Source organism: Equus przewalskii, chromosome 28 (assembly GCF_037783145.1).
Source record: "Equus przewalskii isolate Varuska chromosome 28, EquPr2, whole genome shotgun sequence".
Taxonomy (NCBI): Eukaryota; Metazoa; Chordata; class Mammalia; order Perissodactyla; family Equidae; genus Equus; species Equus przewalskii.
Window position 1 is genome coordinate 2,621,850 of NC_091858.1, and position 15,402 is coordinate 2,637,251.

The 15,402-nt window shown below is 39.8% G+C and overlaps 1 protein-coding gene across 2 annotated transcripts; it reads right to left on the reverse strand.

The window, feature by feature from the left end:
- Positions 1-340: 340 nt before the first annotated feature.
- Positions 341-12,981, reverse strand: VDAC3 (voltage dependent anion channel 3). 2 transcript variants are annotated; one of them, XM_070598737.1, is made up of 9 exons: positions 12,621-12,981; positions 10,426-10,494; positions 9,576-9,625; positions 6,502-6,654; positions 5,607-5,659; positions 3,903-4,130; positions 2,248-2,398; positions 1,349-1,406; positions 341-869 (listed from the first exon to the last, which is right to left on the reverse strand). In XM_070598737.1, the coding sequence occupies exons 2-9, from the start codon at positions 10,490-10,492 to the stop codon at positions 778-780; spliced, it is 852 nt and encodes a 283-aa protein (XP_070454838.1). In that variant the 5' UTR covers positions 10,493-10,494; positions 12,621-12,981; the 3' UTR covers positions 341-777. The 2 variants fall into 2 exon arrangements, with proteins under 2 accessions (XP_070454838.1, XP_070454839.1); XM_070598738.1 differs by lacking the exon at positions 12,621-12,981 and adding an exon at positions 10,895-11,037.
- Positions 12,982-15,402: the final 2,421 nt, after the last annotated feature.

Sequence of the window (15,402 nt, forward strand, 5' to 3'; positions counted from 1 at the left end):
CGCCAGCTGTGCTCTTGCCTTTGCCCGTCTCTTCGCCCACTCATACCCTCACTCCTCAGCAGCTTTACAGAACAACCCTATGACACCGCTCCATCGCACTGCAACAGGAAGCAAGTACCCTGACACGTGTGCTTCTGCCCAGCATGACCAAACCCACTGTCACTACTTGGCCTGACCGCAGAGGAGCAGGGAGAGAGGTGAACAAGAGTGGAGGGACAGGCAACAGCACGCAGATTTCAGACATCCCACTTTAGAAACAAACCCCACCTGTGAGTGTTTTTCAAAACAAAATCAATCACACGAATATAAGAAAGCCACCAGCAGCAAGTCAGATAAGCAATTATGTTCCAAATGTGATGGGTTTATTTTATTTTACTCTGATGCAAAACCAAAAATTCCACTATAGCACAGAGACCGATATATTAAAAGGTCATGAAAAAGTGGTGTGGGACATGCAGGACGTGATGTACAAACTGGAGGATTGGGTCATTTCCTTTATAACATGACACTACATTGTCGCTGAGGAACACATTTAAAAATAACACTGCGGAACTGAACTGAAACGTGGCACGAACGTGACAACTTCCAAGCATGCCTTCAAGCACCTCCCATACGATGGACCTGCGATCTCTAGACTTCAGGGTGGGGAGGATTATAATTCTTTGGAAGAATAAAAAGTTCACACTTGAAATTTCACAGAAGAATTTTAAGGCCAAAACATAGTGGGTTCATTTCTCTTCACCTCCAGATCAATCTGATACTTTACTCAAAACCACATTAAGCTTCTAGTTCAAATCCCAACCCAACCTTGTGACCTCCTGCATTGAAGTTCTTTCCATCGATTAAAGCTGACAGGGTCAGTTTGACTCCTACGAAGAAGAAAACACCACAATCATTTGTATCACGTATTACAACCAGATCTGAATTTTCTAGAAGCGATATATGGAGTTAATGGCATGGATTACAGCTAGGTGCAGGAGTTACAAGCATACTAACTCAACACAGAGTTATATCTAATCATCTAATCTGTAATGAGTAAAGTATAATCATGGCAAACTTTATTTAGAGTTCAGGGTTAAAATAATGAGTGATCAACCAAACTCACAAGCCAGGGTGAGCTAGGTAGAAACAAATAAATAAAAATAAATATTAAAAATACATAATAAATATTTTTAATAAGAAATAAATAAAAAAAATATTTTTAAGCAAAAGTTCTTCATCTGTTTCTTTGTATGAACCAAATGTTACAAAATGTTTTGAATCAACCTACAGTGATGGTAGGTTCTTTTGTAAGTGATTTTCATTACTCCTCTGTCATAACCCCATTGTTATTAATTCCTTTACTTACCTGGTCGAAGGGTCTGAGTATAACCCAGTCCAATCAGGCTGGCATTGTTTACTTTAGCCTAAGATTAGGAGATGAAACAGAAACAGTTAGAAAACAATCAATTTTGTAACCTGTAAGTCCAATACAACCACCATTTCAGGCACCATATTTCCAAAGCTAAAGCACCTTAGGGCCAATTTAGAGTTATTGAAACTGAAAATTTAATTAATAAACAGATAAATCTTTTAAGAAGTTAATACGACTGGTGGGGACAACAGGGACCTTGAGAATGCAAGCTTAAAAATGCCTCAAATTTTTTTAAAACACTGTGCAGCCAAACATCCCCATGTACTGAATTCTGAGATGACAGTTTACAACTTCTAATGGTGCTTAGAGCATGAACTCTGATGAGAGACAGACCTCGGTCCAAATCTTGGCACTCCACTTATTGTGTGACCTTGGGCAAGTTACCTGACCTCTCCAAGCCTCGGGTCCCTCATCTGTAAAATGGGGATGAGGATACTATTCACCACGTGGAGTAGTTGTGAGGATTAAAGGAGATCATACATGTAAAGCCCTTAGCACAGTACCTGAAACTTAACAGCTCCATTAGTGTTATTATTAATAAGAATTACTAATAGCAACCAGAATAGCACTCAAATCCCGTGAATTTACAAATAGGAAAATTTTGAGGCCAAAGAGATAAAATGATTTGAAACGGTCAGACAACAGCCAAATCCAGGAGGAAGTAGGACTAGAACCCACGTTTCGTGACTTCAGGTGTGTTACTCTTCCTCACCACACAATGACTAGCTAATTCAAGTTAATAAAGAACACACAAACTACAACGATATCACAGCATCCGTTCACAGCTTAGACGACGCCCCAGGAGCAGACCCAATCTGGCAGCACAGTCTTACAGAGAGAGAAGTTCTGCAATCCAGCTTGTATTTAGCAGCAATGCCAAAACGGGTGTTGTTACTGCCAGCCGTCCAAGCGAGGTTTATTGATGTCTCAATCTTCTCGTTAACCTTCTGGTAGATAGACCCTCCAAATTCAGTGCCATCGTTCCTATTTTCACGGTATAAGAAAAAGTCATAAATATCTAGTTTGTACCACCATCATGATATGGAAACACATTCTAAGACCATCTAAACAAGGATTTCATTTTGGAGCTCTAGATTTCAGCCGACTTCTTGCATAATGACTACCAAACACAACAAAGAACTCAATCCAGTTATGTAATTTTTAACCCCTAAGTGAAATGTAGTTCACACCTGATTCGTTTACTTGGCTCCTCCACAGATGTACATTTCTTAGACATAACTCAATTACGCACGAAGGCAGACACCTCAGGTAAATATGATCTATAAGATCTCTTTGAGATGTTCACAGAATTTAGAAACTTAGAAGTAGAGTTCAATGAAGATTCTGGCAAAAAATATATATAGCAGTACAAGTACGGTCATGCGCCATACAACCATGTCTCGGTCAATGATAGACTGCACACACCACAGTGGTCCCATAAGATTAGTACCATATGGCCTAGGCGTGTAGTAGGCTATACCATGTAGGTTTGTTAAGTACACTCTGATGTTTGCACAACGACGAAATCGCCTAGCAACTCATGTCTCAGAACACACCCCGTCGTTAAGCAATACATAACTGTACAGGAATAACGGCAATTCTGGATTTCATTAGAAACACAATCCTAGAGTTAGAAAGCACCCTCCCTACAATACCTAGGGTGCACTGCTCTAGAGAATTACCTAAATTATTGCTTCAAAGCATCCCAGAAGTTAGTCCCTGAGTTTTCATGATTTTCCTAATAGTGTTTCATCAATTTTAATGCCACTGTCTGTACCACTGCTTGACTTTATTTTAGTCCCCATAAGTGAATTAGAATGCCTAATGGAGAGCAATCTGCAACACTTCAAAAAACAGACAGCTCATCCTTTGCTTTTTCTTCCTGGTATAGTAGCAGTGCCCAGTGCACCAAGACATAAAAGACAATTTAAAAGTTCAAATTCATTTAACCAAACAGCGTGCAGCCTACTGAATTGAACCCAGGATGGCTTTGAGGACTTCTGCTACATCTGAATGCAACAGGGGTGGCTGGGTTCTGACCAAGGGTACCTGAAAACCTCCACAGAATTACTTCGGATGCTCCAGGATGTTGGACCTATTAGGTACTTGTTCTTCAAGATTCAAAGAGACCTGCTTCCACATAATGCCAAGCTGTGTAGGGCACCAGAGTTAGCTGGAACATCTCCAAAGGATCCCTTATATCAGGAGGTGACCCATGCCCTGTGCTCTCTCCACATTCTAGAGCTTCCTCAAGTTTGGGGTACAGGTTGAGAGGCCAGTAACTACCAGCAGCACAGCACAATGCACCAAGTGCACTAACATCTGGCAATGTTCTACTGACTATGAAAACAGCACAGCGAGGGTGGATGTCCACCAAGGCATATGAAACGCAAGGACCATCACTTCTAACCTTCTCAACTGCTAATGGCTGCCATCTTTTTGGGTGACTGCACTGGCACTAAAGGAGTAATGAATTATAAACACTCACACATGAGTGTGCAGCTGGAAGTCTGCAGCCTTGTAACCCAGGGCAAAATTATTCTGTGACAGTTTGGATTTGGCTGTGTCAAAACTCATCTGATAGCCAGCAAGCCAACCTTCAAAGGCTAACACAGCCCAGCCATAGATGGTTGGTCCAGAAAAATCTATATCAACATTACTGCCAAGACTGAAACAATCCCGTTTATAGGAGGCCTTCAATTTCCCACTCTTCTTTCTGTAAAAAACAAAAACAACCCAATGAAAACAACATACGTTTCTATTACTGTCCAAAATATTTAGCATAAGATCATCTCTCTTCCGTAATGTAAATATTACTTTGGTAGATGGCATATATATAGTAAAAATGTTTCAAATGACTTAGCTCTGCAAATATAATTTTGTTAGGATTAAAAATATATATACTATTTTGACCTAATCCTCACTATAAGTTCAAATGATACGGTATTTCGTGATTAATTTCATGAAGCCATGAACAAAAGTATAAAAAGGAATAAGGTATTTCAGTACCAAATTAATAATCTGAATATGTATGTAGACATACAAGCAGCTAAATTTCTTTAAATGTTTCTAAGTGTCCAAATGCTACAAAAGTTAACACTCCACACGCTTCATGTCTAAATTATTAACCTATCAGTGGAGAGAAGTGTCCTTGTTTTTTTTCAAGGGTTCAGCCCTTTGGTAAGCATATTTATTTCCCTGAGGGTCACTGTTTTCTCCTTGGACAATGCTAGATGGATGGAAGTACACATTTTTGAAGGAAGATACTGAAAATATGAAATTAGTTCTTTTTTTTTTAAAGATTGGCACCTGAGCTAACAACTGTTGCCAATCTTTTTTTTTCCTCCTTCTTCTCCTCCCCAAAGCCCCCCAGTACATAGTTGTATATCCTAGTTGTGAGTACCTCTGGTTGTGCCATGTGGGACACCACCTCAGCATGGCCTGATGAGTGGTGCCAAGTCTGTACCCAGGATCTGAACTAATGAAACCCCAGGCCACCGAAGTGAAGCACACGAACTTAACCACTCGGCCACGGGGCCAGCCGCTGAAGTTAGTTCTTAATAAACCTTACCCCATTCCAATCAGGCCTCTTATAAGAATATTTCTCCTGAAGATAACTAAAGTGTGTGGCAAGAAGGACACACCTGTTGCCACTCGGCCTTTACCTAGCACCTCTGTCCTTTAGACAGCACTGGCCCACATTAGCCAGAGGGGAAACACCACAATCCCCATTTTTTAGATAAAGAAACTGAGGTGGAGAAGTTGGGGGATTTATAAAGGCTAAGAAAGCAAGTCGGTAGCAGAACTACTGGTTACAGGTTCCACAGCCAGGAGATTACACTGTTTTGTTAAGAAAGTAACTTCTCAGCAAAATACCGCATCCATGAATCTCTAGAGTAGCTTAAGAAATGTCTAGTCTCGAGCTCATCTAGCTCCTAAACTTTTTCTACTAGATGCCTCTTTGGACTAGATTTATATTTCTGTTCATCTGTTCAATTTTCAAATCAAAATCTGACCCTGCCTCAAGAGAGTCTTGCTTTCTCTTTACTGCATACACAAGGTCTCTAGGATTCCTAACAGCAACCTCCTAAGCTCTTCCTGCATTGAAACTTCTCATTGCAACTCCCGATTCTAAACCTCTCTATCCCAAAGGGCTACAAAGACATTCAAAAAATGGGGTTTGGATAATTACCCTGTGTTCGGTACAAATATGGTATCAAGAGTCAGTTTCAACCCTTCAGCCAACTGAAAAATAAAGATTTAAAATTAACCATTTTTAATTTTCAATTCTTCTTTTGACTCAAGAAAACAATTCTAAAGTTTTCTCTAACTTCCTAACAAGAAAAGCAAGACATGAAAGAAAGTCAAATATTAAATTATTTAATGAATTACCTCTTTATCCTTCCCTGTCCCCTTGCCCCTCTCCCCGCACTGCCAGGCTTTATCATGATTCTCTCACCAGAGTTTAAAATGTGTAGGTCAAATCCTATTACAGCCAATAACATAAATTACAAAACAAAAACAACAAAATTCCAACACAACAAAATAATCTTGATACTCTCCTGAAATCACTGTAATGAGATAACCTGACATTTAATGAGCCAACCTGAGTAATTTATTCAGCTACACATATATATTTTCCAAATATGGTAATATGCATATAGACATACCTCAAAAAATAGTGCCATGTACATAGCAGGCACTTGACAAATATCCGCTGATAATTTTCTCTCTTTGAAAACATTATAGATTTTAGAAACATTTTTCTGTGGAGCCAATTTTGCAATGGTTACAAAACAAAATTAAACTAAATCATTGCAAACAGTGTGGTCTACCCAAGAGAGACTCAGCTATATAACAGAATAAGGACAAAAGGCCAGAACAAAGATGTGATATGATAATTATGTACTCACAAACGAAGCCTTACTTCCTAGAAACATAAGACATACCAAAGAAGGCCATGTGCAGAGAAAATATATGACTACTAGATAGGTCGTAAGATCTCGTTCAGATTATATTTGGGTTTGTTCATCATTTTATCTGCAAGATAAATTAACCTACAAATAACTTCTGATGCTTTCTCTTACCTTATTCTCCCAAGAGATTTCTGTTCCAAGAGTATTGTCTGTGTTCCATTTCTGGGTGAAGGTAAGTCCATAGTTACAGATCTTATATTTGGTCTCTAGGTTGCCTGATGCTTTCCCTGTGTCAGTGTAAGCATGACCAGAAGTAGAAAATTCCTGATAAGCAAGAAAAAATAATTACTTTAAAATCAAATAGAAAATATTTGTTTCAAAAAGTAGTAGTCAATAAATCAGAAACCAATACAATTTACTTTTACCACGGCCCTACTCTACAGCAACTTATTTCCTGCTTTCCTTCTTTCTTTCTAATCTCTAAATACTCTCACCAGTTTTAGATCTTTCCATTACTCCACCTCTTTTATTGATATTTCCTATTTCATATACTCTCTTATTAAATGGGAATCTTAAATTCCTTTCTTTAAAAGAGAAATATCTTTACTGAAAATAAACGCCTTTACTAAAAAGACAAAATATTGAATTTCGAACATTTTGCTCTCATGACCTGAAAAAGATTATCCATTCTCTATCATATCTTTCAGACTATCAGTTAATTTTAAAGTCCTTAAAAATCCCAAGACACCAGGAAGCACCCCCCCTCCCCTTTAATAGGGTCAGAAATTTATCGCATTTAGAATTTTTTAAATTTTTATTGCAGTAGAATACACTTAAGATAAAATTTACTTTTTTTTTTTTTTGAGGAAGATTAGCCCTGAGCTAACATCTGCTGTGAATCCTCCTCTTTTTGCTGAGGAAGACTGGCCCTGAGCTAACATCCGTGCCCATCTTCCTCCACTTTATATGTGTGATGCCTACCACAGCATGGCTTGCCAAGCAGTGCCATGTCTGCACCCAGGATCCGAACCAGCGAACCCTAGGCTGCTGAAGCAGAATGTGCAAACTTAACCGCTGCACCACCAAGCCGGCCCCAAAAATTTACCATTAAAAAGTGTGGAGTTCAGTGGCATTAAGTACATTCACATTGTTATGAAAACTTTATTGCTTTTGTCCACAAAGCAATCTGTAAAACTTTCAGCATAAACAATTTCAGTATTTGAAAGTATCTACCCATATTTCACAACAAAATGAAATAATTTCTCTCTTTCTCCCTTCTCCCCCATCTACCTTTTAAAGTGCTTTCTATTAAGTAGTTACAATGAATGCCTAAAAATATATCCTTCTCCCTTCTTAGGTGTCCTTTCAGTCATATGACAATATGCAATTAGAAACAGATCTCCTTCTAGGGAGAAGCAAACAGTCAACACCTGTCACTGACAATCTATGAACTGTCAAGAAAAACACATTCTGATTGGCCCTGTGTTTAAAGAACATTTCTGAAATACTGCCAGCAGTGATGGAATGCGGCCAATCCTGCGCAGCTCTGGCTCACTGTCTGCAACATGAATCCTCCTTTACCAAATACCCGGTTCATAACTCTAGTTCTACAGGCTGATGAAACAACTGGGAAACTATGATCTGTTTATCAACACCACACAGAAAGCGTTCCAACAGAATCTCATGCTGCACAGTTAGGGCAAGGCCTTAGTAAACAATGATAAAGTGCTAGTCATGTTTAACAGCTCACACACATTATTTAATGTGACCATTGCTTTTTTTGTAGTAGATCCAACCATCCACCGTTTTATGTTTTACGTTTACCTTTCATAAACTTGAAACTATAGCAAATATAAACCTTAATTTTGGAGTTAGGAAAACTTTATGCACAAAATTAAGGTAAAAGAATATTTAGTCCATATTTCTTGTTTTCATCATCATTTCTTAGTCTGAAGCTCTGTCAAAAGTCTAAAATGCCAGAAGTATAAATCTCCAAAAGAGGCTAGAGTTTTTCTAAGTTGAAAATTTAGAATTGGCGCACAATTGCTTCAGTTTTTGTCTAATTTCATAATTAGATCTAATAGTGCAAAATATATTTATAACATGCATGTAACATCTATTGCTCTAAATTAAATGCTAGTAAGCAAGAAAATAATCATTAAAATGTTACTGTTAAATAGATAGCATATGATAAAAATATAGATACAATCTAAGAAATTTGGAGCAATGGATAAAATTTACCCTAAATCAATACCAGAGATCAAAAGCAGCCATAAAAACAGGCACACAAATATGCTGTTTTTCTTACCATCTGAATGAGTATTTCCACATCACAGCAGCATGAAAGGGAGATAAAATTTTTAGATGATGATTTTTGCAACACAAACCTAACTTGAACAAATTTTGAAACCCTACTCAAAATGAGTGTAATTTTCCTATTTTAACAGAACCGTTTAACAATATGTCCATCCTAGTAGGGTAGCTGCATATGTATTTGTTTACTACGAGAAAACTCAGAGAAAGAATGAGAGTGACAAAGCAGGATTATACAGAGTATGAGACATGCCTCCAGCTCTTCCATTAAATGCATATATCCAGAAATAAAATTTGCACTGGTGTGAACATGTAAATACCAAAAAAAGATGCAGCCAATGAGGACAAATCAGAGAATGAGGTGAATGTAAAGTTAACCTACTCGCTGAGATTTACTGAATAAAAGCTCTGGTTAATGATGCTTTGAAAATATACCCATATATCCTTTACTATATTCCTAACTTCCAGTAAAAAAGACTTTATGAACATCAATAAAAACTGTAGACTAAGCTACATGCATTTTATTTCTACATTTGTTTCAACTAATCATGAAGGGACAGAGACTAAAATTGTTTTGTAAAAGGGCAATAAAACTTACATGAACCCATTATAATGGAAGCAAAGTTTTTAGCGCCCATATACGTTTTCATGAAAGTATAAATATGACATGGGTGAAGAAAATATATATATGTTTTACATCTTCTGAGAGTAAGACTCATGACAAACACAAAGGCCCTCCAAACTTCAATCTGTTTGTCCCCGGGCCTCCGTGGCTCAATGAGGATGCACCCTGAAATCTGAGAGCAGGACAAGGCTGTGGGGAGGACAATGAATTGCCAAGAGTACGCTGTTTCATATAACTAAACAATGATTTCTAAACAACTGCCTTTATTAATTATGCTACATCTATTAAAAATATATTACGTACTTACCACTCCACTACATGACTTGGTTTTCAGATCTATTTTGACCATGCCAAACCCTAGACACACAAAAACATAGTAATGTACAAAATGTGACATTCACTCCAGTTTTTGCAACTTAGAAATCATGAAAATAGTTCATAGTACCTTCCATATGGAAAATACACAGTATTTTCATTAGGTGAGAATTTCATGAGAAACTGAATTATAACAAAATAAGAATAATTTTTAAGCCCCTCAAAATAATAAAGACATATTTTAAAAATATAAGTTAACAAATGAAAGGGATACATACTATTATAAGCACCCAAATTAAGAGAAAATATTATACTGATATAAATACAAGCTTATACAATTAACATTACTAGTTAATAAGAAAAAATCAATGTGTACAGCTCAAGAAATTAAAAATTTAAAGATTAAATTTTAAAAACCAAAAAACAAATGTCTATTTGGGATCAAAGAATATATATTCCTCCAAAGAAGTCAAAAGTTGTATCCTCACTGTCATGAAAACGGTGCCATTATTTGGAAGAGGAAAAATGTACCCCCACTTTAACTGTCCCCAGGACTAGCCAGAGGAGGCATAAATATTATAGATTTATTTATATTACTTCATCTTACAGATAATATGAAATATGCATATGTATGTATATATGTAGATAAACAGCTTTCAATGCTTGCAAAGCACTCAACCTCTAAAGAGTGACGTCTAATAACGTGTTAATAGTTATCCCCTTAAATCTTGTGAAGGAGATTAATATTGACAACCTCATTTTACTAGCATAGTATCTTGCATATAGTAGGCATTGAATACTAACCCTTACCCCAAACTGGATATTTCCAATAGCACACTTACCATATCCTTTGTTGAAGACATCCTTAGCAGCCTTTCCTAGGTCACAGTAAGTCGGTGTGTTACACATATCTTATAAAGAAAAATGGAGAATAAGGAATAAAAAGAACCATTTAGCATTTATTCACCCACAGTCCTACCTTTTAGTCGTGTGAGAAGAGGTATACAGTTTTCTCTTCCTTTGCAACGTTAATGCTTATACCCTAATGCACGCAAAATTAGGAGAGGGCATTCTGCTCCTTTAAAAAGAGCTTTCTAGAACACTGGAGAATAAAAGAATTTTTTCATGAGATTCACAGAGGTCATCTTTCTGATTTCATTTCAAAGAAAAGAAATTTCTCTCAGGCTGAAGAAGATGCTTTGTTAAATGGGACTTTTTACTTAATTTCTTCATCCTGAACATACCCTCTCTCAAAGCTCTTCTCAAAGTGCTATGATCTTCCCCATTAACCAGAAATAGGACAGATTCTACCTGCAGTAATCTGCTTACAAAAACTGGCGTACACTTGAAGGTTAGAGCCTTCAAAAACGCCAGATGCCTTGACTCTTCATCTTCGATACTTAGAATGCATCCAGAGTTTCTACTGCCAATATGACCCTCATATCAAAATTCTCAGAAGCTCTATCAACACTGCTGAACATACCATTCCTTTGCCGTCTTTGTATAATGGGAAACCCTTTCCAGCAGCAGCCTCAAAAGCCACGTCTACCAATTACAGAACCACGTCCAGCAACCCCATTAGCCCGGTTACTATACCAGAAAAATCCAGAGCACCAACCAGCCCTTGCAATTACTATGCCTGAACCATCTACACAGTCAAACTAATATTTATTTGTATTTAGCCTCGCTCTTAATCTGGCCTTCTGCTAAGTTTCTGCCTATACCATTATACCTGAACATAACGTACACTTATGATGCACTTCTTAATCGTGAATTCATTTAAAATTTGCTCCTTAACCTAAATCTGTCAAATATGACAGACATTATGATATGTTAAGAGGACAGAGTATAGTGTAACTATACATAAAAGTTAAGAAGAAAGAATAAGGTAAAGATGAATCGGGATAAATGCACTGACTCATACCATAACTAATCTTTGTTCTAAGCCACAGGGTTTCATAGTTCACTTCCAGAGCAATTATTTTACAATTCAATCCCTTGTAGTCAAATGACCAAATCTAGACTTTTTACACATTGCCAATTGCAATTTCATATTACTCTTTATAATCACAAGTGACACTGGTAGCTGTCGAAATTTTGCCAGAAGTCTATAATTCGGGGAGGTAAGTATGGAAAAACTGGCACTATATATTCAAATAGAAATGTTAAGCCTTTACAGTCTGGTTTTTCATCTACTGACAAGAAAAAGACACACTTACATGTTGACAAAAATCCATCTAGGGACTAATCACAATCTCTTAGCATTTTGTTTATTTTTCAAAAGCACCGCCAGTTTGCACAAGTCGTGTGGCTGGCTTAGTTTGCTAACTCATCTCAATTCCGCCTAGTTCAAGCTTACTTTTTCAGGCCCAAGACTCTGATGGGTAATGCACTGATGGTATGATCAAGCAAAATCGAGAAGACACAGAGCCACCCTGTTACTCGGGAGCAAAGCTATCATCACATCTATCTTCTAGCCCTATAAAATGCACTTGTTGTTTGTAGACATGCACAACGTACTCAGGTTGCATTAGACGCGGGGGGGGCGGTGGGCAGGGGGCGTTAAACCATTACTAACCATTACTCTAAACCACTACTAACTTGAAGGTCAGTAAAGAGGCCCTTTTGTTCCTCGTTTCGCCTTTCTGAGTTGCACAGACAGCATCCTCCCTTCGGCGGTAAGGGGTGGAAGAGCTCCCCTGATGCTGGACAACTCCAGAGAGGAAGCTGGGGGCGCGGCGCGGGTTTGGGGTTCGAGGATCCAACTTCCCTAGAAACCAACCTCCCTTTGGCCTGCCGCCTGGAAAGAGCCCTGCGGGCGCAGCGGGCGGAGGGAAGGGCGCGGCGCCGCGCCTCCATCACCTGAGGGGCCCGGGGAGCAAGATCCCCTCTGCCCTGTGCGGCCCGGCGCGCCCGCGCCCCGTCAGGCTGCTCTCCCTCCCAGCCCTCCGTCAGGCACGCGTCCGTCGGCCCCCACTCGGCGGCGGCCCCCTGGCCGGGCCCGGCCCAGCCCGCCGCCGACCTCAGCTCTCCTCACCTCCAGCCAGGGAGCCCTCTCCGCTCCGCCAGGGCAACGCTGAAGGTCTTCTTCAAACCACCGCCGTCCGCGCCTGCGCGGCCTCGCTGCCCCCGCCGCGCCTGCGCGCCCCTGCCTGCCCCCCGCGCCGCGATTGCGCCGTCGTGTCGCGCCGGGGTCGCGCGCCGCGGCTCTGAGCGCGGAGGAGAACAGCTGGGGCGAAGCCACGCCACCAACTGTCTGGCTCCGTGCGCGCGCGCGTGCGCGGGAGGACACAGCGCGCAGGTGGCTGGGCGGGGGTTGATGTGCGGCGGATCGGCCTGGGGTACCGCACCTTTGTCCCCGAAAGGGCTCGCTCTCGCGAGAACGCCCGGAGGTTACTAGTTACTGCTGCCATGGGAGGGGCCACGGGGAGGCGGACGGGGACGACGTGGGATTCTTCTACTGATGGATGGATGCCATGGCCTGGCCTTTCAGACCCGGACCGGTTCATTCTCTGCCTCGCAGTTCTTTATGAGAATTTCCCCTTTGACTGACTAAAAATCAAGAATGTGACCCCTAGGTCATCTCATCTTAAGGATGAGAAAACCTAGGTCCTGAGGGGGTAAGTGACGTGACTTACTCAAGATCACGCGGTGGATCATAATTCAAAGGGAGAGAGGAGATGGAGGAGGGAAAGCTGTTCGTTAGAGGAAAATACCAACTAATAAATGGAGAAGAAATTATAGAACTAGAAAATCACCATTTTTGAACGACCAATAATTGATTCAGGTAAAAATTATCAATAAGTGCTGAACGGTTGAGGATATTCATAGTTCCAAAGCATCACCCCACAGATGACTTACTAAAGAGAAAAGGGCACCGTCACATCAAAGAAATCACCCTGAACCAAGTGATGAAACTTAAAGTCGCCAGGGGTGGGACAGACTAACATCGTGTGCTCCCTTATGTGATGCGCAGAGGACACAAAGATAATATTCTTGCCAAAGGTGTGGGATTTGTCTCTATTCATGAGGAAACGATCAGACAAATCCACATTGAGAGGCATTCTGCAGAACAACCACCTGGTCTCTTCTAAAATGGAAATTTCATGAAAGAGTCAGAAAAAGGCTAGTGAATTGTTCTAGATTGAAGGAGACAAAAAAAAGATACGACACTAAGAGCACTGTGATCCTAAATTGGACCCTGGATCAAAAAACAAAACCCAGCTCTTGAGGAACATTATTGAGACATTTGAGAAAATTTGAATGCAGACTATATTAGTATTCCAACAATGTAAAATTTTCTGAGGGTGATGATTATGTCTTGGTTATGCAGAAACGGCCTTGTCTTTAGGATATACGTGCTAAAGTGTTTAGGAATTCAATAGCATGTGTCTGCAACTAACACTCAAATGGTAAAGAAAAAGAAAAAACCAAATGTACAAAATGTTAACAATTGGTGGATCTGGGTGGAGGATATGAGGGTGTTCATTGCACTATTCTTGAAACTTTCCTGTAAGTTTTAAATTTTTCAAAATAAAAAGTTGGGGAGAGAAAACCTGCACAAAATCTTTGATGTTCAGTCTACAACACCAGGTTCCTACTGGAATCAGTAGGCAGACATCATTATTGGCCTGCTGTGTGTAAGGCACTTCAGGCTAATAAGAGATAAGTAAGTTAAATGTTCCCAAAGGACTCATAATGTAGGACTTGGACAAATACCTGCCAAATGAGGCAAATGTAATTTCACAAGGCAAATGATAAATTTCATAAGCAAAGCAGTATAACAGTAGGCCAAATAAAATGAGCTTTGGAGTCAAAAGAGGCTGAGTTTGCATCTCAGATCTGCCAACTCTGTGGTCTTAAGCAAGTGTCAATGAAAATAATCCATAACCAATCTATAAATGAAAATTTGGGGTGAGTTTATTCTGAGCAAATGTGAGGACCATATAGCCCAGGGCCTTCCTTCCCCAAGGAACAAAGGGCACCAAAGAAGTGGAGTGTACACAGTGGTTATATACCCTCAAACAGCAGGTTTCACATACGATTGGAATGTCCCTTTTACAATAGTCACGAGACTGCTCTGTCAGCACAGCGATTGATGGACACAGCAGGCAGTAGGTCTGCTGTCTCAGTGGACACAGCAGGGTAGCAGGTCTGTTGTCTCAAGCCGGGTGGTCATAGGTGACCACAGCCATCAGCTCCTAGCCTAGGAAGAGATGGTTATCCTTAAGGAGATGCCAGTGTTGGGGAAGTTGCATGTTTGTCTTAAGGGCATTTGTTCTTGTCTTTGAGACATAGGAAATGCTTAAAGCAGATATAAAACGCATGCTCAAAGGCCACATCAAGCCCTTTTGGAAAAACAAAGGCCAAATTAGGTTTGTACCATACGGCTTCCTCATGTACTCCAATATATCCTATTGCTTGCCATTTTTATTTGTCATTTTCCCACTTTTGATATATAATCTTTCAATAGAAAGCATTGATGATCAGAATATTGTCCCTCGGTGCCAGGGTGGTTGCTGCCTGCCCTGGGTCCCTCAAGTCCCTCGGCACCAGGCTTTTATCTCATTTATTTGCCCAGTTGTCCACATTAGCGGGAAATAGTCAGACAAGCATAGAGGTATATACATTAGCAGAGGAAGCATTTCATAGGTTATATAATTTTCAATTAATTTTAGATTGTTGCACAAACATTGTACATGTGCTTTTCTGTGACTCCTTATGTTTGCATTGTTCACAATTATGGAACAAGTACAGTAGCAATGACAACAGTTCAAGATATTTGAAAACATTAGTTTGAAATGAGTTCTTAGGCATAG